The sequence below is a fragment of the Heteronotia binoei genome, chromosome 17 (assembly GCF_032191835.1).
Source record: "Heteronotia binoei isolate CCM8104 ecotype False Entrance Well chromosome 17, APGP_CSIRO_Hbin_v1, whole genome shotgun sequence".
Lineage (NCBI taxonomy): Eukaryota > Metazoa > Chordata > Lepidosauria > Squamata > Gekkonidae > Heteronotia > Heteronotia binoei.
In genome coordinates this window covers 47,963,511-47,987,724 of record NC_083239.1, presented here as the reverse complement: position 1 = coordinate 47,987,724, position 24,214 = coordinate 47,963,511, and the positions used below count along the sequence as shown (strand labels likewise).

At 49.6% G+C, this 24,214-nt stretch overlaps 2 protein-coding genes across 2 annotated transcripts in view; one reads left to right on the top strand and one right to left on the bottom strand.

Annotated features, from left to right (window-relative positions):
- TMEM91 (transmembrane protein 91) overlaps positions 1–24,214 on the bottom strand; it is a 135,993-nt gene that overhangs the window by 61,723 nt on the left and 50,056 nt on the right. The window lies entirely within an intron of this gene.
- Positions 15,601–22,966, top strand: LOC132586094 (B9 domain-containing protein 2-like). Its single transcript, XM_060258040.1, has 3 exons — positions 15,601–15,693; positions 17,251–17,376; positions 22,243–22,966. Exons 1-3 carry the CDS (start codon positions 15,606–15,608, stop codon positions 22,554–22,556), a joined length of 528 nt encoding a protein of 175 aa, XP_060114023.1. The 5' UTR covers positions 15,601–15,605; the 3' UTR covers positions 22,557–22,966.

Genomic DNA, 24,214 nt, shown 5'->3' with positions numbered 1-24,214 from the left:
TCATCTATCTATCTATCTATCTATCTATCTATCTATCTATCTATCTATCTATCTATCTATCTATCTATCTTTCCTTCCTCCCTTCCACCAAACTGGCTCTCCCCCCCACCCCTGCTCCAAAGCATCCCTTTTCTCCAGGGGAACTGATCTCTGTAATTCTGGGGCGTCCCCAGGTCCCACCTGGAGGCTGGCATCCCTCACCCCAAATAGCAACAGGGCTTCCTTTGGGATCCAGCACAAAACTCCATGGTCCAGTAGGGATATTTTGATACCCTACAGCTCTGCTCCAGAAAGATGCCTCTAGGGCCTTCTACTTCCTTGGGGGCTCCAAGACAGCCCCTTCAAGACAACACTGTCCCTTAGCGGCATTCTCTCCTCCCTGCCAGATGTTTCTGCAGAGAACAGGGAGAAGAACCCCCCCCCCCAGCTGCCTCTGTTCCCCCCCTCCTTTTGTCCTGTCTCTTATGATGGTCTCTGCAGGCGAGCACGCCAGGCAGCGTTTTAGCAAGAGATGAGAGCGACTCTCCAAAAGCCATTTATCAAAGCGCCCGGCGGGGCCGACGAGGTTCCAGACAGGTGGGGAGAGCTGGAAAGCTACAGCGGGAGGGAAAGTTTAATCAACACCGGGAGGCTTTTAATGCAGGCGATGAGGAGGCCGCTTCCCTTCATTATGAAACATCTAAGTCGACGCTGTTCTTTCTGGCTTCAGATGCTACATGGTTGGAGCCAAAAAAAACCCCACACCAGCTTGCTGCAGGTGGGGCTGGCCGGCACCTTCAGCAGTGGGCAGCAGGGAAACCGAACAGCCGCCATGACTTTTCTCCTCCAAAATTATTTTTGGACTGCGTTACAATAGGGTTGCCAACTCCTGGAGATTTGGGAGGTGTGGACTTGAGGAGAGCGGGGTTTACGGAGGGGAGAAACCTCAGCAGGGCGTCTTCCTGTAGAGTCTATCCTCCAAAGCGGCCATTTTCTCCAGGGGAACTGATCCCTGTTGCCTGGAGACCAGTTGTGATTCCAGGAGATCTATGGGCTCCACCTGGAGGCTGGCAACCCTAATCAGGGAACAGTGTGAAAACCACCAGCTGCGTTAGGGCAGGGGTGTCAAACTCATTTGTTGAGGGCCAGATCTGTCATAAATGAGACCTTGTCGGCCTGAACCGTGGTGGACTGGGCCATTTTTGTACCTATTTAAGATTCGGTAGCAAATATAGATCTCTCTTCCTTCTGTTGGCTGAGACTCCTCCCTCTCCTGGTCCCATGAGGAAGGAAGGAAAGAGCCAGAACTTTCTTTGCCCAGTTCCCTGGATCCCACGGGAGAGATACAAAGAAAGCACCTTTAAGACCAACGAGTGCTAATGTTTTGAGTAGATGGCTGGATGGCTGGATGGATAGACAGACAGACAGACAGACAGATAGATGATCCGTCCATCTGTCCATGGATCCTCTGCTGCCACGCTGACAAAGTGGTATGGGGATACTACAGCTCATTCAGAGAGTGTGCTGTAGCAACCCCCTCTGTCCCTTTTGCAAAGCACAGGGGTGTCAAATATGCCTCCTGGGGGCTGAATCAGACCCCCAGAAGGCTCCTATCAGCCCCCAAGCAACTGGCTTCATCTGCTCCCTTCTCCCTCTCTCTCGCTTCCTTCTGCATAGCTAGCTCAATTGCACAGGAGCTACAGAGCAAAGCCTCTATTTTCTCCATTGGCTGAGGCTCCTTCCTTGGGAAGGAAGGGGGGGGAGCAGAGCTGGCTTTGCCAGGCCCTCTTAATCACACAACAGAGCTGCTGAGCCAAGCCTCTCTTCCTTCTGTTGGCTGAGACTCCTCCCTCTCCTGGTCCCATGAGGAAGGAAGGAAAGAGCCAGACCTTCCTTTGCCCCGTTCCCTGGACTCTATGAGAGAAATACAAAGAAAGCATCTTCAAGACCCATGAGTGCTAACATTTAAGCATGTTTTAATTTTTTAAATATATATATATATATATATATATATATATTTGGGTTTGTCTGTGTTCTTTATAAAATTTATATCTCTGCTACCTAATCTTAAATACGTACACACATGGCCTGGCCCAACCCAACATAGCCTAGCCCCTCAAGGTCTCATTTATGTCAGATCCGGTCCTCATAACAAATGGGTTTGACACCCCTGGTCTAGAAGAAACTCACAATTCCAATATGTCTTCTATCCATGCCTCATTTGGGGCAGAAGCTCACAGGAGTGGGGCTCCGGAACCTCTAAATTTTATTGTGCTCTTTCTTTCTCTCTTTCCTCCCCTCCCTACGTGCTTCTGGGCTCCATTGTTCAAACCACCTGTGAGCATTCCGCTGAACTCTTAAGATTTGACAAACTTTCTAAACGTATCGAAATAACCAAAACAGGTAAAGCAGACAGACTGAAGTCTTCATCGTGCCACTGTGGGCAGATATGATAAAAGTAATTTTAAAAGTATGACGGGATGAAGGTTTTATTACGACAATTATGATTCAAGAAGCATTTAAAGCAGTTGCTGAGCTGCCATGATCACCCCCAAAGTCCCCAGATATTTCTTAAGTCAGACTTGGCAACCCTATGATGGAAATACAGATTTATTGAAATACTTAAGTTATTGTAAAGGCATTAGTATAGCTAACACGGTGTTCTGATTCCTGTGGACATATGGACATATGAAGCTGCCTTATACTGAATCAGACCCTTGGTCCATCAAAGTCAGTATTGTCTTCTCAGACTGGCAGCGGCTCTCCAGGGTCTCAAGCTGAGGATTTTCACACCTATTTGCCTGGACCCTTTTTTGGAGATGCCGGGGATTGAACCTGGGACCTTCTGCTTACCAAGCAGATGCTCTGCCACTGAGCCACCGTCCCTGTGTTTCCATTAGCAGTTTATTTCCAGCTTAGGTAAATAAGCCACCTGCAATGTTCCCTCTAAGCTGCAGAGTCTTGTAAGCAAAAATTCTACTTTGTGAGTTACTGGTGTTAAAATTGTGAGCTCCTGGCATTCAAGTTGTAAGCTCCTGCATCAATTCGTGTGCTCTGGGGTCATCCTTCCTGAGCTAAGACAAAAATGTGTGAGCTGGAGGCTAAAAAGCTGTGAGCTAGCTCACACTAACTCAGCTTAGCGAGAATACTGGCCACCTATATCTTAAGTCACGACCTTGTAACTCCAGTAACCATTTGCTTGTCAAAAGTACCCATTCTTTCATCCATCTAGGGTAGATTCCCAGTGTGAGGTTGCCAGCTCCAGGTTGGGAAATACCTGGAGATTATGGGGGTGGATCCTGGGGAGGCCAGGGGAGGGATTTCAGTGGGGTAGAATGCCACCTTCACCACCTTCCAAAGCGGCCGTTTCCTCCAGCTGAGCTGATCTCTGTCACCCGGAGATCAGGAAATCTCCAGCCACCACCTGTGGGTTTAAACAACAATTACAAATAGTGGAACCACGGGAGTAACAAATCCGTAATATCAAATAAATTCGCCGGGCTAGCAAATTATTACGTCTATTATTATTAAATAGTATACCGTTCTTTACAGTTTTGTAAACACCTCGATATTCTGCACAACAGCTTTACCAGAACACCAGCGTAACTAGGGTTGCCAAGTCCAATTCAAGAAATATCTGGGGACTTTGGGGGTGGAGCCAGGAGACATTGGGGGCGGAGCCAGGAGCAAGGGTGTGACAAGCATAATTGAACTTCAAGGGAGTTCTGGCCATCACATTTAAAGGGACCGCACACCTTTTAAAATGAATTCCTTCCACAGGAAATAATGAAGGATAGGGGCACCTTCTTTTGGGGCTCATAGATTTGGATCCCCTGGTCCAATCGTTTTGAAACTTGGGGGGTATTTTGGGGAGAGGCACTAGATGCTATACTGAAAATTTGGTGTCTCTACCTCAAATAACAGCCCCCCCAGAGCCCCCGATACCTCCAGATCAATTCCCCATTATATCCTATGAGAATCGATCTCCACATAGGGAATAATGAAGTGCCCAGCAGACATTTCCTCCCCCCCCCTTTCTGGTGACTCTGAAGTGAGGGATTGGCATCTCTACTCATGAGTAGCAGCCAATTTCTTCAAAGTAACACAGACACACCATCCCAAGAGGAAGCCTTAACAATCGGAGACTGAAGCCTCCAGAGGTGGAAAGTCACATGGTGGCTTTAGGGGTGGGGCTTCCCCCCATTCCCCTCCACCAGCCAGCTGACTGGGGGCGGGAAGGAGCCTGGGAAAGCAGAACCCCTGCTGGGACCTGGGGATTGCCAAGCCTAAGTGTAACACACTTAGCAATGGTTACAAATAATTGTGACAATGCTATATGAGCGTGTGACTTCAATGTGGTTGCAGTGCTTGCAAAAATTCTCTCAGTATTTGCTAGCATGTCTGCACAGTCCGTTTCGGTCCTTTCTCAAAGGGATGTGGATTCTTTGAGTACGTGGTGTCCTTATTGGCATCCTCTGTCTTGCCCCACCATATCTCACTGGACTAACCAGGTCAATTAATCATGCTCCACTTATCCTTCTCAGAAAGCCATTGTGCATAGAGAAAAGTGAGAGAGCAGAGTGGATAAGCATATGGAGCAGAGGTCCATCAGTGGCTATTAGCCACAGCTTATTGTTGGAACTCTGTCTGGGGCAGTGATGCTTTGGATTCTTGTTCTTGGGAGGGACACAGCGGGAGGGCTTCTGGCCCCACTGGTGGACCTCTTGATGGCACTTGGGTTTTTTGGCCACTATGTGACACAGAGTGTTGGACAGGATGGGCCATTGGCCTGATCCAACATGGCTTCTGTTTTGTTCAACATCTTTATCAATGATTTGGATGAAGGAATAGAGAGAATGCTTATTAAATTTGCCGATGATACTAAATTGGGAGGGGATGCAAGCACAGAAGACAGAAACAGGATACAGGATGACCTTGACAGGCTGGAAAACTGGGCTAAAATCAATAAAATGAATTTTAATGGGGATAAATGTAAAGTTCTGCATTTAGATAGGAAAATCCAATGCATGGTTATAGGATGGGGGAAACTTGTCTTAGCAGTAGTGTGTGCGAAAAGGATCTAGGGGTCTTAGTGGATCATACGCTGAACATGAGTCAACAGTGTGATGCGGTGGTTAAAAAGGCAAATGCAATTTTGGGCTGTATCAACAGAAGTATAGTGTCCAGATCACTTGATGTGATGGTATCGCTTTACTCTGCTCTGGCAAGACCTCACCTGGAGTCTTGTGTTCAGCTTTGGGCACTACCTTTTAAGAAGGATATAGACAAGCTAGAACAGGTCCAGAGGAGGGTGACGAAGATGGTGAGGGGTCTGTAGACCAAGTCCTATGAGGAAAGGTTGAAGGAGCTGGGCATGTTAAGCCTGGAGAGGAGGCGGCTGAGAGGTGATACGATCACCATCTTCAAGTACTTGAAGGGCTGTCATCTAGAGGATGGGGTGGAATTGTTTTCTTATGAAATAAACAATTTTTATTAGTAACATATGGTAGCAAAACTATCTCTACAACTTATAAAAACTTAAAATGAAAAAAAAAAAGACTCTCCGCCCCATATCTTACTTTTTCCCCTCCCCTCCCCCCGTTGCTTGACCCCCGCCAGTGTTATTTACTTAAAGAAACAAATATTAAAGGTACACTTAACTATTAAAGAAAAAAAGGACCGAAACGGACTGTGCAGACATGCTAGCAAACACTAAGAGAATTTTTGCAAGCACTGCAACCACATTGAAGTCACATGCTCATATAGCATCCTCACAGCTCTTTTGGAAAAAAATTTTGTAACCATTACTAAGTGTTTGTTGCACTGGTGTTCTGGTAAAGCTGTTGTGCAAAATACTGAGGTGTTTACAAAACTGTAAAGAACGGTATACTATTTAATAGACATAATAGCTGTTGGAGCATTGGAGAAAGTTCAGAAAAGGGCAACTAGAATGATTAAAGGGCTGGAACACCTTCCCTATGAAGAAAGGTTGAAACGCTTGGGGCTCTTTAGCTTGGAGAAACGTCGACTGCGGGGTGACATGATAGAGGTTTACAAGATAATGCATGGAATGGAGAAAGTAGAGAAAGAAGTCCTTTTCTCCCTTTCTCACAATACAAGAACTCGTGGGCATTCGATGAAATTGCTGAGCAGACAGGTTAAAACGGATAAAAGGAAGTACTTCTTCACCCAAAGGGTGATTAACGTGTGGAATTCACTGCCACAGGAGGTGGTGGCGGCCACAAGCATGGCCACCTTCAAGAGGGGGTTAGATAAAAATATGGAGCAGAGGTCCATCAGTGGCTATTAGCCACAGTGTGTGTGTGTGTGTGTATGTATATATATTTGGCCGCTGTGTGACACAGAATGTTGGACTGGATGGGCCATTGGTCTGATCTAACATGGCTTCTCTTATGTTCTTACGTTCTTAATAATCTGCTAGCACGGTGAGTTTATTCAATATTACCACCTGCTGGTTGGCAAGCCTACATTGAAGAATGATCCATGGGGGGAAAAAATGAAAACTGGTGATATGTGGTCCTCGTAACTCTTAACTGGTAGCAATCTACTGGTAGCTTCTAAAAAGTCTTCTCAGAGGCAGCCCCAGAGAGAGTCCATTGAAGCAGTCCAGCCAGATGAAGAAGTCAAATCAGTGTGTGACTGCAATAAAAAAAGACAAACCCTACGCTTGGGATTATTAGGAAAGCGACTGAAAACAAACCAGCCACTAGTATCAATGCCCCTATATAACCCTATGGTACAGTCTCATTAGGAATACCATGGACAGTTCTGGTCACCGCACCCCCAAAAAATATTTATTTATTTATATGTATTTTATTGGATTTATATCCCGCCCTCCCCACCGAAGCAGGCTCAGAGCGGCACCGGGAAAGGTGCAGAAAAGGCCAACTAAAATTATTAAGGGGACGACTGAATGAGGTCACTGCATGAATTCCTGGGGTGGATCTTCCATTCTAGATGCATGCAGCAGGAACAATTTATAGAACACTAAAAGTCTGCCGTGAAAACGTCGTGATGCGACGTCACCCCAGAGTCGAAAACGACTGGTGCTTGCACAGGGGACGACCATTACCTTTTATATCTATGTGTGGATGAAAGGATTCTGACATGAATTTCTTGAGGCGAGATCTCCAGTTTAGAAATGGGTAACTGCATCGGTTGGACAACACAGAATACGGAATTGTGCAGGGTGATTCTTGGATTCGATGAGAGCGATTCTTGAGAAAGACTTACTGAAACCCACTGTAACTGGGTTTCGGTTGGATTGTAAATGGAAAGTTCTACAAAGAAAGGGTGTGTTCACACGCCACTAAATAATGCATTTTGCAACTGGATATTTACTGTGTAAGAATAGCAAAAATCCGCTGTGAAACGCATTATTTAGTGTAATGTGAATGCATCCGAAGAGGCATTGCATAATAAGAACTTGTTATTTTCCGGTCGATTGGGTTTTGCGTGGGGAAATTTTGAAGCATTTCAATAGTTTCAGTGATTTATACGTATGGATTATAGCATATCATGCTTTTGAAGACTTATGTGAGCAAATGTTGTTACTGTACATGATGAATGGATTAATATGATTATACACAAAACTCTAGAATTTCTTAATAGAGTTATAGTTAAGATTACTTTTATTATAGAAGTGCGTTTTTCAGTTGAGGTTGATTGGCAACTCTACAACATAGGCTGGGGGGGGGGGAGGAAATGCCCATTTCGGGGCACCCAGCTATTTACTTGACTACATTTATGCTCCACCTTCCACCCCAACGGGGAACCAAAGTGGCTACCATCGTTTCCCTCTCCTTCGTTTCCTTTCAACAGCAACGCTGTGAGGTAGGTCAGGCGAAGAGGGTGACTGGCTCAAGGTCTCCCAGCAGAGCGGGGATTCGAACCAGGGGCTTCCCCAAGCTAGTCTGGTACTTGAACCGCTCTGGCTGTTGCTGCTAGAGAAAGATAGGAGGGCTGGCCCAGCCACAAGGAAAGGGTGGCACTTAGGTAGGTTCATTAGGTAGCCAGGTCTGATTGAAGAAATATCTGAGGACTCTGGGGGTGGAGCCAGGAGACTTTGGGGATGGAGCCAAGAGACTTTGAGGGTGGAGCCAGGAGACTTGGGGCGGAGCCAAGAGACTTGGGGGGTAGAGCCAGGAGACTGAGGGTGGAGCCAGGAGACTTTGGGGGCGGAGCCAGGAAACTGAGGGTGGAGCCAGGAGACTTTGGGGGCGGAGCCAGGAGCAATGTTGTGACAAGCTTAATTGAACTCCAAGGGAGTTCTGGCCATCACATTTAAAGGGACCACACACCTTTTAAATGCCTTCCTTCCATAGGAAGTAATGAAGGATAGGGGCACCGTCTTTGGGGGCTCATAGAATTTGAACCCCTGGTCCAATCCTTTTAAAAGGCCGCCTAGGCTTCGCATTTCAGACCAGGCCCGATTTGGTTACCCTGGCAACAGAGGCGCAAGGCATCCAACATGGCGGCTTCATCCTGACTAGTGCCCTCATCAAGATGGCGGACAGGCTCGGCTGAAGCGGGGACTTGCCACACTCAACATGGCCACTCCCTCCTCGGCCCGGATCATAGAGATAAAAACAAACAAACTAAAGCAGGAGTCCAAACATCCAAAGCCGCCTCTGCTGACGGTTCCGAAATGGCGCTGCTTCTATGGGTTGATTTTTGCACCGGAATTTTTCCCCTCCCTCAGCTTTTCCCCTCACCTCTAGCGTCGCCCTCATTCCCAGACTCCTTTTCGCGAGCGGGAGGAACGGCGTCCTCCTGCCCTCCAATCAGATCCTCGTGCTGGGCGTGGCTTCCCGGTTACCGCGGCAACGGGGCCTCGGAGGCGCGCGGGGACAGCGAAGACGGGGTTCGGAACGTTCCACGTCGCGAGGGTACCGCGCGTGCGCAGAAGTCGGTGTGCCTTGCGTGTAGCTTGCACGTGTGAACGAGTTACGTTCTTCTTTTATCCCTCCCAAATCGGGGCTAAGTGAAACGCGGGAAGGCTGAGGACGCATGGAGTGAGCGTGCAGGAAGGAGTGAGTATGCCAAGGGCCTGGCATTGCATTCCTAAGGCCAGTGGAGTGGAACTAGGCTTGCCAATACCCAGGTGGGGGCAGAGTCATCAGAATGCGGCGGGGCGGGGGGGGGGGAGGAAATGTATGCTGGGCACTCCATTATTCCCTATAGAGACCGATTCCCACAGGGAATAATGGAGAATTGATCTGCAGGTATCTGGGACTCTGAGGGGGTTGTTTTCTTTAGGTAGAGGCACCAGATTTGTAACATAGCATCCAGTGCCTTTCTTCAAAACCCCCTCAAAGTTTCAAAAAGATTGGACCGGCAGTCCAATTCTGTTAGCCCCCAAAGACGGTGCCCCTATGCTTCATTATTTCCAGTGGAGGGAAGGGCATTTAAAAGGTGTGTGGTCCCTTTAAATGTGATAGCCAGAACGCCCTTTGGAGTTCAGTTATGCTTGTCACAGCCTTGCTCCTGGCTCCACCCCCAAAGCCCCCAGATATTTCTTGAATTGGGCTTGGCAACCCTAAGTGAAACCTCCACGGCCAGTGGCAGCCTACCTCTGGATCGGAAAGGGAGGAGGGATCCTTTCTTGTCCTTCTTTGGCTGACCGCTGTTGGAAACAGAATGGTGGGTGCTCGTAGCTTTGCTGAGCCAGGACCTGCCTTGCAGTACAGAGCCTGCAACTGGGGCTTGTTCAGATCATGCATTTCCCCCTTCCTGTTTTTGCAGAAATGCAAGGGGGGGGGGGGGGTTGCAAAGCCTTGGTGCCCCCCACAGGCAGAAAGCAGGAGAGTGGAACCAGCAGTTAAGAGGGAGGTGCACCAACATTCTCTCTAAGCTGCGGAGGCTTGTGAACAAAAATTCTACTTTGTGAGCAACTGGCATTAAAGTTGTGAGCTACTGCATCAATTAGTTTGCTCTGGGGCCATTTTTCCTGAGCTGAGGCAAAAAGGTGTGAGCTGGAAGCTAAACATCTGTGAGCTCACACTAACTCAGCTTAGAAGGAGGTGGCCAAACTGTGGCTTAGAAGCCACATGTGGCTCTTTTACACATATTGGGTGGTTCTTAAAAACCCCACTGCCCTATTGGCCAGCTTGGAGAAGGCATTTCTCTCTTTAAATCACTTTGCTAAGCCAGCCAGCAGCTTGGAGGATGCCTGTAAAATTAAAGTTGCTTTATTTTCACCTCTCTCTCCCCTATCTATCTACCTTCCTCCCTCCCGGCTGTCAAGCATCTGATGTTCATGTCTTGCAGCTCTCAGACATCTGACATTTATTCTGTGCATCTCTTACATTAAGCAAGTTTGGCCAGCCCTGGTTCGAGGGATGGATTGGACCCTTTTGCTGTTTTCTGGGTCTTGTTTTAATCCTCAGAACGTGCAGCGCTCCTTACATGTTCATCTTCTCCCGCTTCTTCTTTTGGCTGCCACAGACTAGCACGCCTCTGGGATTTGGGCAGATACAGCTTTGGGCAGAGCTGAGAAAAGCTGTATCCATCTGAATTCTCTTCTGCTGCACTATCGCAAATATGCCCAGGGAGCCCCTGCCTGCAGTGACGTCCGTCCACATGGGCACTTGAAGCTGCATTATCCTGAATCAGACCTTTAAGGTCACTACTCTCTATACTTAGTCTAGGAGCAGCTCTCCAGGGTCTCAGGCTGAGGTCTTTCCCATCACCTCCTGCCTGGTCCTTTTAACTGGAGATGCTGAGGATTGAACCTGGGGCCTTCTGCATGCCAAGCGGACGCTCTACCACTGAGCTACAGCCCCACTCCATGGCTCTCCAGGGTCTCAGGCTGAGGTCTTTCCCATCCCTTCCTGCCTGGTCCTTTTAACTAGAGATACCGGGGATTGAACCTGGGACCTTCTGCATGCCAAGCAGATGCTCTTCCACTGAGCTACAGCCCCACTTTATGGCTCTCCAGGGTCTCAGGCTGAGGTCTTTCCCATCACCTCCTACCTGGTCCTTTTCACTGGAGATGCCGGGGATTGAACCTGGGACCTTCTGCATGCCAAGCAGAGGCTCTTCCACTGAGCCACAGCCCCACTCCATGGCTCTCCAGGGTCTCAGGCAGAGGTCTTTCCCATCACCTCCTACCTGGTCCTTTTCACTGGAGATGCCGGGGATTGAACCTGGGACCTTCTGCATGCCAAGCAGATGCTCTACCACTGAGCTACAGCTCCATTTCCTTGATCTCCAGGGTGTCAGGCTGAGATCTTTCCCATCACCTCCTGCCTGGTCCTTTTAACTGGAGATGGCAGGAATTGAACCTGGGACCTTCTGCATGCCAAGCAGAGGCTCTGCCACTTAGCCACAGCAGTTTCCACCTTTTTTGTTTGTCTATTTACTTTATTCATAGTGCCACCCTTCTCACCGTGACTCAAGGCAGATGGCAAACTATAAAAACCTAGTCGTGACGCAAGATGTTCTCAAAAGCCTTACACAACAAGTTAATAAAACAAAGTTGGAGTCCCCAGGCACCTTGAAAGAGCAATGACGTTTAATTCTGGGAATAAGCTTTCATGTGCAGGAACACTTCTTCAAATTCTTGTCTGAAGTGTGCCGGCACGCAAAAACTCTTTCATATACTCATTCCAAACACTTGCAAAGAAAAGTTTGCGTATAGCAGAGGTGGCCAAACTTGCTTAATATAAGAGCCACGCAGAATAGATGTGTTTGAGAGCCACAAGACACGAACATCAGATGTTTGAGAGCCCACAAGGAAGGAAGGAAGGAAGGAAGGAAGGAAGGAAGGAAGGAAGGAAAAGAGATGGGGGAGGGAGAGGTGGAAAGAAAGCATCTTTAACTTTAAATGCATTCTCCAAGTCACCATCCAACAGGGCAGTGGGGGCTTTGAGAGCCACACAATATGTGTGAATGAGCCACATCTGGCTCCTGAGCTACAGTTTGGCCACCCCTGATATATAGCTTCCTTTCGGGGTCCCTATTAACAATGTTACACAGCTTAACAGCTTCACATGATTCAGAATTCGGGTCTTATCCCTCTAGAGTTTTTCTGGAAGGAAACAATACCTTACCTGACGAAGGGGCACTGACTGAAACGCACTTCAAAATCCGGAAATCGCATAGTGGGGAATTATAATTTGAGGCTACTTGCCTGGAATTATATATTTGCTTTCCAAGAATATATATTCGTTTGAAGACAACAGTGAGCAACATTAAGAGACTGCTTGAGTTAAGAGACGGCTTGGTTGGAAGGACTTTATTGCATACAGAATTTGTATAACAAGGATTGTGCCGGCATTTGTTGAATATAGTTCTTTGTACATTATATATTTTTGTAGCGTCATTGAACGCAGTTGTTTGGGTTTGTTGCATTTGAGATATTTTTACTGTGCTCCCCCCTTTTGTTACTTTACATGTGGCTCCTGAGCCACGGTTTGGCCGCCCCTGGTATAAACTTTTATGTGCATGCACATAAAAGCTTATACCCAAAATGAAACTTAGAATCATAGAGTTGGAAGGGACCTCCAGGGTCATCCAGTCCAACCCCCTGCACAATGCAGGAAACTCACAAATACCTCCCCCTAAATTCACAGGATCCTCATTGCTGTCAGATGGCCTTCTAGCCTCTGTTTAAAAACCTCCAAGGAGGGAGAGCCCATCACCTCCCGAGGAAGCCTGTTCCACTGAGGAACTGCTCTAACGGTCAGGAAGTTCTTCCTAATGTTGAGCCGGAAACTCTTTTGATTTCATTTCAGCCCATTGGTTCTGGTCCTACCTTCTGGGGCTACAGAAAACAATTCCACCCCATCCTCTAGATGACTGCCCTTCAAATACTTGAAGATGGTGATCATAAGAACATAAGAACATAAGAGAAGCCATATTAGATCAGGCCAATGGCCCATCCAGTCCAACATTCTGTGTCACACAGCGGCCAAATATATATATATACACACACACATACACACTGTGGCTAATAGCCACTGATGGACCTCTGCTCCATATTTTTATCTAACCCCCTCTATCCTATCCTATCACCTCTCAGCCGCCTCCTCTCCAGGCTTAACATGCCCAGCTCCTTTAACCTTTCTTCATAGGACTTGGTCTCCAGACCCCTCACCATCTTCGTTGCCCTCCTCTGGACCTTTTCTAGCTTCTCTATATCCTTCTTAAAAGGTGGTGCCCAAAGCTGAACACAAGACTCCAGGTGAGGTCTTGTCAGAGCAGAGTAAAGCGATACCATCACTTCACGTGATCTGGACACTATACTCCTGTTGATGCAGCCCAAAATTGTATTTGCCCTTTTTGCCACCATATCACACTTGTTGGTTTTAAAGGCACCACCGGACTCAGACTTTGTTCTGCTGCTTCAGACCAACACAGTTACCCGCCTGGATCAGTTTCCCATAGTTTGTGGGAAGCCAGGGGAGTGGAAGCCCCCCTGACCTTCCTCAGACAGGCCGCTCCATCAGGTGGGGGCCACCACGGAAAAGGCCGCATGTACCAGCAGTTGAGGGGTTCAGACCCAGCAGGGGTTCCCTACTCTCGAGAGCCAGTTTGGTGTAGTGGTTAAGTGTGCAGACTCTTATCTGGGAGAAACGGGTTTGATTCCCCACTCCTCCACTTTCACCTGCTGGAATGGCCTTGGGTCAGCCATAGCTCTGGCAGAGGTTGTCCTTGAAAGGGCAGACTCTTATCTGGGAGAACCGGGTTTGATTCCCCACTCCTCCACTTGCAGCTGCTGGCATGGCCTTGGGTCAGCCATAGCTCTGGCAGAGGTTGTCCTTGAAAGGGCAGCTGCTGTGAGAGCCCTCTCCAGCCCCACCCACCTCACAGGGTGTCTGTTGTGGGGGAGGAAGGTAAAGGAGATTGTGAGCCGCTCTGAGACTCTTCGGAGTGGAGGGCGGGATATAAATCCAATATCTTCTTCTTCTTCTCCTCTGCTGGTAGCCCATTTCTTAAGTGATGGTTGCAGGGGAGTCGGGCAATGTGTGAAAGAGGAATTTGCATGGTGTGTGGCTGTGTGCGAAGACTGCATCGTGGCATGCGTCCCCAGCCTTTGACAGGGCGCATCATCCCGAACATGTAGAGACCTTCTCGCTGTGATCTCCTGAATATTCACACAAAGGCACCTGGCCTGTTCGTCATGCTTCACGGACCGTTTGCTGGAGGGGACCCAGCTGGTCTCCGAGAGCAAAGCGCATTTTATATTTTAATGAAGCTCTGCTTTATATTTTAACTTTTGTTTGCTCACAGGGCCCTGCTGATTTATGCTGAAGGTCTGGACTTCTGTGGGGGGGAGAAAGCCGCAAGCAGAATGAGAGTGAAATGTGACATGAAGGAGGTGTGGGGGGCGACAGATCTGGTCTGTGACTTTCCCTCTTAGGAGCATTGAGAATCCCCCATACCTGTCAGCATGGGCGCACAATTGCCTGCTTATACTCTGGATGAACTAGGGTTGCCAAGTCCGATTCAAGGAATATCTGGGGACTTTGGGGGTGGAGCCAGGAGCCTTTGGGGGTGGAGCCAGGAGCAAGGTTGTGACAAGCACAATTGAACTCCAAAAGGAGTTCTGGCCATCACATTGAAAGGGACCGCACACCTTTTAAAGGTCTTGTCTCCATTGGCAACAGTGGGGGCAACAGTGGGAGGGCTTCTAGTGTCCTGGCCTCACTCCTGATGGCGCCTGATTTTCTTGGCCGTTGTGTGACACAGAGTGTTGGACTGCATGGGCCACTGGCCTGATCCAACGTGGCTTCTCTTATGTTTTTATGTTAAGAAGATATTGGATTTATATCCTGTCTTCCACCCCGAATCTCAGAGTGCCTTACAATCTCCTTTATCTTCCTCCCCCACAACAGACACCCTGTGATGCGGCTGGGGCTGAGAGAGCTCTCCCAGAAGCTGCCCTTTCAAGGACAACTCTGCAAGAGCTATGGCTGCCCCAAGGCCATTCCAGCAGGTGCAAGTGGAGAAGTGGGAAATCAAACCCGGTTTTCCCAAATAAGAGTCCGCACACTTAACCACTACACCATACTGGCCACTACACCAAAGTAGGGAGGATCAGTTTATAGAAAGGCTAGGACGTGTGCAGATGAATGAACTCTAGATGGTTAGGCTGATGACGTTGCTGGGGGGCGATGCGGAACAGCCAAATTCTTGTTCAAATTGAACTTTGCATGGCATGAGAACATAAGAGAAGCCATGTTGGATCAGGCCAGTAGCCCATCCAGTTCAACATTCTGTGTCACACAGTGGTCAAAAAACCCAGGTGTCATCCGGAGGTCCATCAGTGGGGCCAGGACACCAGAAGCCCTCCCACTGTGCCCCCCTAAGCACCCAGAATACAGAGCATCACTGCCCCAGACAGAGAGTTCCAACGATAAGCTGTGGCTAATAGCCACTGATGGACCTCTGCTCCATATGCTTATCCAATCCCTCCTTGAAGTCATCTATGCTTGTAGCTGCCACCACCTCCTGTGGCAGTTAATTCCACGTGTTAATCACCCTTTGGGTGGCTAAACCTGTTAAGTGGTAAGAAAACCCAAAGCCATCGAGCGATCTGTTGTGTGGCAGGAAAGATCCACATTTCCCTTAATAAAATACTCTTGTCCTACTGCAGGCCCATGGCTGAAGTGCACGTGATCGGTCAGATTGTGGGAGCCAGCGGATTCCCCCGCAGCAGCCTCTTCTGCAAATGGGGGATCCACACAGGTGAGCGGAGCCTTACACTTTGTGGATCGGCGTACGAAAACGGTCACGAGCCGGCCAGATTCTGATGCCCTGGCCCTGGGGAAGGAGGGTGGGATCTCTTGGATGCGGTGGGGACCAGTTGGGAAGGATGGTTGCTCAGACAGCACCAGATCGCAGACCGAGCACCCCAGTGAAACGGGATCTCAGTCGGGAAGGCTGGGGACTTCCTTGCCAGGAGACGTTAAGTGTGCCGCTGCTGATCGCAGCGAGTCGACATGGGACTGAACGGAGCTTAGAAGAAGAAGAAGAAGATATTGGATTTATATCCCGCCCTCCACTCCAAAGAGTCTCAGAGCGGCTCACAATCTCCTTTACCTTCCTCCCCCACAACAGACACCCTGTGAGGTGGGTGGGGCTGGAGAGGGCTCTCACAGCAGCTGCCATTTCAAGGACAGCCTCTGCCGGAGCTATGGCTAACCCAAGGCCATGCTAGCCGGTGCAAGTGGAGGAGTGGGGAATCAAACCCGGTTCTCCCAGATAAGAGTCCGCACACTTAACCACCACACCAAACTGGCTCTCCTTAGCATTGAAGTAGGTGCTTTGCATGCAGCTAGTTTTTCCCAATTCTTCAGGAATGGGGCTACAAGGACCAGTGGTTGAATCCCATCTAAGGCTCTTTGTACGTTTGCACCCAGGACCTCTTCTTACTTAGAATCATAAAGTTGGAAGAGACCTCCAGAATCATCTAGTTCAGGGGTCCCCAACCCCCAGGCTGTGGACCGGTACTGGTCCGTGGCCTGTTAGCAACTGGGTCGTGAGTTGTATAATTATAATTGGGAAAAGTGCAGAAAAGGGCAACTAGAATGATTCAAGGGTTGGAACACTCCCTATGAAGAAAGGTTAAAACGCTTGGGGCTCTTTAGCTTGGAGAAACGTCGACTGCGGGGTGACATGAGAGAGGTTTGCAAGATTATGTCTGGGATGGAGAAAGTAGAGAAAGAAGTACTTTTCTCCCTTTCTCACAATACAAGAACTCGTGGGCATTCAAAGAAATTGAACGGATAAAGGGAAGTCCTTCTTCACCCAAAGGGTGAGTAACATGTGGAATTCACTGCCACAGGAGGTGGTGGCGGCTACAAGCATAGCCAGCTTCAAGAGGGGATTGGATAAAAATATGGAGCAGAGATCCATCAGTGGCTATTAGCCACAGTGTATATATGTATATATATGTGTGTGTGTGTGTGTGTGTATACACACACACACACACACACACATATTGGCCACTGTGTGACACAAGAGTGTTGGACTGGATGGGCCATTGGCCTGATCCAACATGGCTTCTCTTATGTTCTTATTTCATTATATATTGCAATGTAGTAATAAGAAGGAAGAGACATTGGAATTATATCCTGCCTTCCACTCCGAATTTGGTCCCTGGCCAATCCGGCCTGGAGAAAAATTGCTTCTTGACCCCAAAGCATTTCCCTGGTCATGTAAGAAAGGGCTATGAGAACTTAGCCCCAAGTTCTTTCCTCCTTCTACATCTCCCCCCTCCCACTCACTTCCATCCTCTTTCAGGTGGCGCCTGGAAGCTGCTCTCGGGGCTCCGGGAAGGGCAGACCCATGTTGACAACCCCCAGTTGGATGACGTGGCCTACTGGTCCCACCCCATCGACGTCCACTTTGCCACCAAAGGCTTGCAAGGTGAGGAGCACTGGCCCCCTTCTCTCCCACCACAAAACTGACCTTTCTGGACTTCTTGCCTTTCCAGCATGGCCAATGGCTGGGGCTGATGGGAGTTGTAGGCAAAAAAACATCTGGAGAGCTACCATTGGCCACCCCTGAGAGTATAGAGCAAACTTCGAATCATGGAAGGGACCTGCAGGGTCATCTAGTCCACAATGCAGGAAACTCACAAATACTTCCCGCTGAATTCACAGGATCTTCATGGCTGTCAGATGGCCGTCTAGCCTCTGTTGAAAAACCTCCAAGGAAGGAGAGCCCACCACCTCCCAAGGAGGAAGCCTGTTCCACTGAGGCACCGCTCTAACGGTCAGGAAGTTCTTCCTAATGTTGAGCTGGAAACTCTTTTGATTTCATTTCAACCTATTAGTTCTGGTCCTACCTTCTGGGGCCACAGAAAACAATTCCACACCCTCCTCTATATGACAGCCCTTCAAGTCCTTGAAGATGGTGATCATATCACATCTCAGCTGCCTCCTCTCCAGGTTAAACATCCCCATCTCCTTCAACCTTTCTTCATAGGACTTGGTCTCCAGACCCCTCACCATCTTCGTCACCCTCTTCTGGACCCGTTATTTATTTATGTACACAGTATTTACATATTTACACAGTAGTTCACCACTTTAATGCCAGTAGCTCACACAGTAAAATCTTTGCTCACAGCTTAGAGGGATGATTGGTGGTGGTGGGGCATGGAAACCCCACATTGTTGGGAGCCAGTGGTGTATCCTGGCAGCGGGAATGGCTTTCCCTACTCTTACGAGAGCCAGTTCGGTGTAGTGTTTAAGTGCGCGGACTCCTGTGTGGGAGAACCGGGTTTGATTCCCCATTCCTCCACTTGCAGCTGCTGGAATGGCCTTGGGTCAGCCATAGCTCTGGCAGAGGTTGTCCTTGAAAGGGCAGACTCTTATCTGGGAGAACCAGGTTTGATTCCCCACTTCTCCACTTGCAGCTGCTGGAATGACCTTAGGTAAGCCATAGCTCTGGCAGAGGTTGTCCTTGAAAGGGCAGCTTCTGTCCGAGCTCTCTGAGCCCCACTCAGTTTGATGTAGTGGCTAAGTGCGTGGACTCCTATGTGGGAGAACCAGGTTTGATTCCCCACCTCTCCACTTGCAGCTGTTGGAATGACTTTGGGTCAGCCATAGCTCTCGCAGAGATTGTCCTTGAAAGGGCAGCTTCTGTCCGAGCTCTCTCAGACCCACTCAGTTTGATGTAGTGGCTAAGTGCACGGACTCCTATGTGGGAGAACCAGGTTTGATTCCCCACCTCTCCACTTGCAGCTGTTGGAATGACTTTGGGTCAGCCATAGCTCTCGCAGAGGTTGTCCTTGAAAGGGCAGCTTCTGGGAGAGCTCTCTCAGCCCCACCCACTTCACAAGGTATCTGTTGTGGGGAGGGGGGAAAGGTAAAGGAGATCTGAGCCACTTTGAGACTCTGAGATTCAGAGTGGAGGACGGGATATAGATAAAATTTCTTCTCCTTCTTTTCTCCTTCACCTTCTCCTTCTTCTTCCTGGACTCCAGGTCTTGGAGATAGAATACATTTTGGATTCTGTTTCCTCCTTTCCCCCCCACCCAACGTAATTGGCTGTGTCTAAGGAAATGAATCTACATTTGTTGTACACTCCATCAGACAAAGAGCTTTGCCCCAGGGGATTAATTGCCAGACACGATTGCCTTTGGGCCCAGCTAAGCGTCCGTTTCTTTTCCAGCATTGCTTCAACTAAGCCGAGACTCAGCTGAAGGGGGTGGGGAGAGGGAGGAGGGGGTAGGCCGATGTGAGGTGGGGGGGAGCTGCTGAAAATCTCCTGCGGCCTCTCTTTCTTTCTTTCTTCCTTCCTTCCCGTCTGACGAGCCACGACATTGAATAAATTCTGCCTTCCCGCTCCTCTTTATTGCCGGGATGAAAGCGTTCAAGTGAGAGAAGGGAAGCAAAGAAGCACCATAACCTTTGCTAATGATGAAGAAGTGGCTGCCGGATCAGAGAGGGGAGAGGGTGGGGGGAGCAGGCTGGGGCCGGAAGGGCCAGACGTCAGAGGGAGGAAGAGGGGGGAAGGATTTGGGGAACAGGATCAGGGCTGAGTGCCAAAAATTATGTCGTGTGAGAGATTTTTTTTGGCGGGGGGTATTTTGTATATTAAGAGCCCCATGGCGCAGAGTGGTGAAGCTGCAGTCCTAAGCTCTGCTCACGACCTGAGTTCGAGCCCCGGCGGAAGCTGGGTTTTCAGGTAGCCGGCTCGAGGTTGACTCAGCCTTCCATCCTTCTGAGGTCAGTAAAATGAGTCCCCAGCTTGCTGGGGGAAAAGTGCTGATGGCTGGGGAAGGCGATGGCAAACCACCCCGTCAAAAGTCTGCCGTGAAAATGTCGTGATGCAATATCACTCCAGAGTCAGAAATGACTGGTGCTTGCGCAAGGGACTAGATAGAAGATATTGGATTTATATCCCGCCCTCCACTCCGAAGAGTCTCAGAGCGGCTCACAATCTCCTTTACCTCCCCACCCCCCCACAACAAACACCCTGTGAGGTGGGTGGGGCTGGAGAGGGCTCTCACCGCAGCTGCTCTTTCAAGGACAACCTCTGCCAGAGCTCTGGCTGACCCAAGGCCATTCCAGCAGGTGCAAGTGGAGGAGTGGGGAATCAAACCCGGTTCTCCCAGATAAGAGTCTGCCCTTTCAAGGACAACCTCTGCCAGAGCTCTGGCTGACCCAAGGCCATTCCAGCAGGTGCAAGTGGAGGAGTGGAGAATCAAACCCGGTTCTCCCAGATAAGAGTTCGCACACTTAACCACTACACCAAACTGGCTCTCCACACCAAACTGGCTCTCTTGACTACCTTGACCTTTTTTATTTTGCATATTAGAGGGGTGGCTGAGTACATCCCGCCCCTGCCTTCCGACTGGGTATTTCAAGGACAGTCTTCCATCCAAGTACTAACCGCGGTCGACTCTGCTTAGCCTCCGAGATCTGATGAGATCGGGCTTGCCTGGTCTATCCAGGTCAGGGCTTACGTAGTGTGTTTTAATTACTTCAACCACTGCACATGCCTTCTTGTTTCATTAGTGCTCCCAATGGCCCTGCAGGGCAAGCCGCTGTGGTTGTCCCCTCTTATCACCGAGGCTGGGAATGGCGGGATCCAAGACTTCTCTGGCTGTCGTCATAACAGCCCACGGTGCAGGGCTCTCGTAAGACAAAAAGCACTGAGTGCTTGGGAAAGCTCGCCAATCATAAGAACAGAAGAGAAGCCATGTTGGATCAGGCCAATGGCCCATCCAGTCCAACACTCTGTGTCACACAGTGGCCAAAAAAAACCCAAGTGCCGTCAGGAGGTCCGTCAGTGGGGCCAGGACACTAGAAGCCCTCCCACTGCGCCCCCCACCCCAAGCACCAGGAATACAGAGCATCACTGCTCCAGACAGAGAGTTCCAACAATACACAGCGGCTAATAGCCACTGATGGACCTCTGCTTCATATTTTTATCCAATCCCCTCTTGAACCTGTCTATGTTTGCAGCCGCCGCCACCTCCTGTGGCAGTGAATTCCACGTGTTAATCACTCTTCGGGTGAGTAAGTACTTCCTTTATATCCGTTCTAACCTGACAGCAATTTCATTGAGTGCCCGCGAGTTCTCGTATTGCGAGAAAGGGAGAAAAGTACTTCTTTCTCTACCTTCTCTATCCCATGCACAATCTTGCAAACCTCTCTCCTGTCTCCCGCAGTCGACGTTTCTCCAAGCTAAAGAGCCCCAAGCGTTTTAGCCTCTCTTCATAGGGATAGTGTGCCAACCCTTTAATCCAGGGGTGTCAAAATGATTTGTTATGAGGGCCGAATCGGATATAAATGAGACCTTGTTGGGCCGGTCCATGTCAAGCTGGGCAATGTGTGTACCTATTTAAGATTAGGTAGCGGAGATAGCAACTTTATAAAGGACACAGACAAACACAATTAAATGTTTTTTTAAAAAAAAGAAAGGAAAGGTCCCCTGTGCGAGCACCAGTCATTTCTGACTCGGGGGTGACGTTGCTTTCACAATGTTTTCACGGCAGACTTTTTACGGGGTGGTTTGCCATTGCCTTCCCCAGTCCTCTACGCTTTCCCTCCAGCAAACTGGGTACTCATTTTAACGACCTCGGAAGGATGGAAGGCTGAGTCAACCTTGAGCCGGCTACTTGAAAACCCAGCTTCCACCGGGGATTGAACTCAGGTTGTGAGGAGAGCTTAGGACTGCAGTACTGCAGCTTTAACACTCTGCGCCATGGGCAGAGTTTTTTTTTTTTAACTCTTTAAAAACAAAACCCTTAAAACATGCTTACAATGTTAGCACTCCTTGGTCTGAAAGGTGCTTTCTTTGTATTCCTCCCATGGGATCCAGGGAACTGGGCAAAGGAAGCTCTGGCTTTTTCCTTCCTTCCCCAGGGGACCAGGAGGGGGAAGGAAGAGAGACTTGGCTCAGTACCTCTGCTGTGTGATCGAGAGAGCCTGGAAAAACAAGTACTGCCTTCCCCCCTTGCTCGGGGACCTGATAGGAAGCTCTGGGCAAAGGAAGCTCTGGCTCTTTCCTTCCTTCCCCAGGGGACCAGGAGGGGGAAGGAAGAGAGACTTGGCTCAGTACCTCTGCTGTGTGATCGAGAGAGCCTGGAAAAACAAGTACTGCCTTCCCCCCTTGCTTGGGGACCTGATAGGAGCCATCTGGGGGCCTGATTCGGCCCCTGGGCTGCATGCTTGACACCCCTGCTTTAATCATCCCAGCGGCCCTTTTCTGCCCTTTCCCCAGTGCTCTGCTGTCTATAACTGCTCTGAGTGTCGCTCTCTCTTTCCCTCCCCGCGGCAGGCTGGCCCAAGCTCCACCTCCAGGTGTGGCACCAGGACTCCTTCGGGCGCTGCGAGCTCTACGGCTACGGCTTCTGCCACGTGCCCTCCAGCCCCGGCTCCCACCGGCTGGACTGCGTGACCTGGCGGCCCCTGGGCTCCTGGCAGGAGCAGCTCTCCCAGCGCTTCGTGGGGGGCGGGCCCCAGCTCCTCAACAGCGACCTCATCTACACGGGGGCCGACCGCTACCGCCTGCAGACCTGCGCCATGGGCACCGTCCACCTCCAGCTGGCCGTTCTCCTGCGGAACTTTGACCGCTACGGCGTCGAGGCCTGAGCCCTGCCGTGCCTTGTCGGGGCGGAACTCCGGCTCTCCTCTTTGGCCCTGTCGACGCCCTGTGCCTCCTACTCCAAGGGCGTGGGGGCGGGGTCTAACGTACGGCTCTTTGTCAGAGAGCTCCAGAACTCCTGGGTTCTCTTCTCAGTGGCGTGAGCCACAAATGTTGCATCCGCAGGTGTCCCCCCACGGCCCCCCCCCCCGTGTGCCTTTTGGGAACGAAACAAATTTGTTCTGGGTGGGTTTGCAGTTTCCCGGAGCACGGTTTGGCTGGATATCCGGCTGCAAGAAGCAGAAAGCAATTTTGTGGTCTTTTCGCCGCCCTTTTGTGGCTCCCGTCCTCTGCTCTGCAGAGTTGCCCCTAAAAAAAATAACTGTTCTGTATGTGCATTAAATGTGCTTTCCCCACCCCCAAAGGCTTCTGTGTGGTGCTTGTGGAGAAGAGGGGATCCTAGTTGAAGCCTACCCAACTCCTGAACGCTTTCTGTTTGGGCCCAGAAAGCAGTTGTAGGCAATTGGATTAATCCAGCCTGTTGCCATGGTCACCAGCAGCGAGCGAGGATTGCCATCTGCCGACTAGGCAGAAAAGCTTTAGAACGGGATGGCCAAACTGTGACTCGGGAGCCACATGTGGCTCTTTTGTACATATTGTGTGGCTCTTGAAGCCCCTGCCAGCGAGCTTGGAGAAGGCATTTGTCTTTTTAAATCTCTTCTTCAAGTCACTGGTAGTGGCTTGGAGAACGCATTTAAAGTTGCTTTCTTTCCACCTCCATCTCCCCCTATTTGCCTTCCTTCCTTCCCTCCTTCCTTCCTTCCAGCTCTCAAACATCTGACATTCATGTCTTGTGGCTCTCAGACATCTGACATTTGTGACTTGTGGCTCTCAGACATCTGACATTCGTGTCTTGTGGCTCTCAGACATCTGACATTCATGTCTTGTGGCTCTCAGACATCTGACATTCGTGTCTTGTGGCTCTCAGACATCTGACATTCGTGACTTGTGGCTCTCAGACATCTGACATTCGTGTCTTGTGGATCTCAAACACCTGACATTCGTGTCTTTCAGCTCTCAGACGTCTGACGTTTATTCCGTATGACTCTTATCTTAAGCAATTTTGGCCACCCCCGCTTTAAAAAAAGCTGGGGGTCACCCAGGAGTTAAATGAGGCGAGTGGGCTTGCAGCCAAGTTCCGTGGGCCAGGCATTTTTGCGGAACTTGAGGGGGCTGACGGTTTTGTGCAAAAATGCCCGCCTGCTGAGAAATGGGATGTGTTTCCCTCCCGCTTTTGTTCCGGTTCTCTGCTGGATACCTGGCTGCAAAAAACCTCCAGAAAGCTCAACCGAAAAGGAAAGATTAAACCCACCTGCACATGGGCGGTTGGGAGTAGGAGTTCGTTGAAGATTTCCCGCCACTGCCAGATCGCAACCTCCGGTCATTTCCCGGCTTACCTGTGGGGCAGTCTGTTCCCGAGGCGGGGGAATCACAGTTTGGAATGTAATTCCCAGAGCTGTACATTCCTCACAAGATTCTCTTCTGCTACGTCTGCTCCCAGTCTGATTCACCAGAAGTTCCTGAACTCATGTCCTCTCTTTCCTGAACTCATGTCCTCTCTTTCCTGAACTCATGTCCTCTCTTTCTCTCTCTACTATGGCTGCCA

Bases quoted from the DNA above. Each gene is read 5' to 3' on its own strand.
- LOC132586094 (XM_060258040.1), top strand. From the start codon at position 15,606: ATGGCTGAAGTGCACGTGATCGGTCAGATTGTGGGAGCCAGCGGATTC. The intron at 15,694-17,250 runs GTGAGCGGAGCC...ATCCTCTTTCAG, and splicing joins CAAATGGGGGATCCACACAG to GTGGCGCCTGGAAGCTGCTC. The intron at 17,377-22,242 runs GTGAGGAGCACT...TCCCCGCGGCAG, and splicing joins TGCCACCAAAGGCTTGCAAG to GCTGGCCCAAGCTCCACCTC.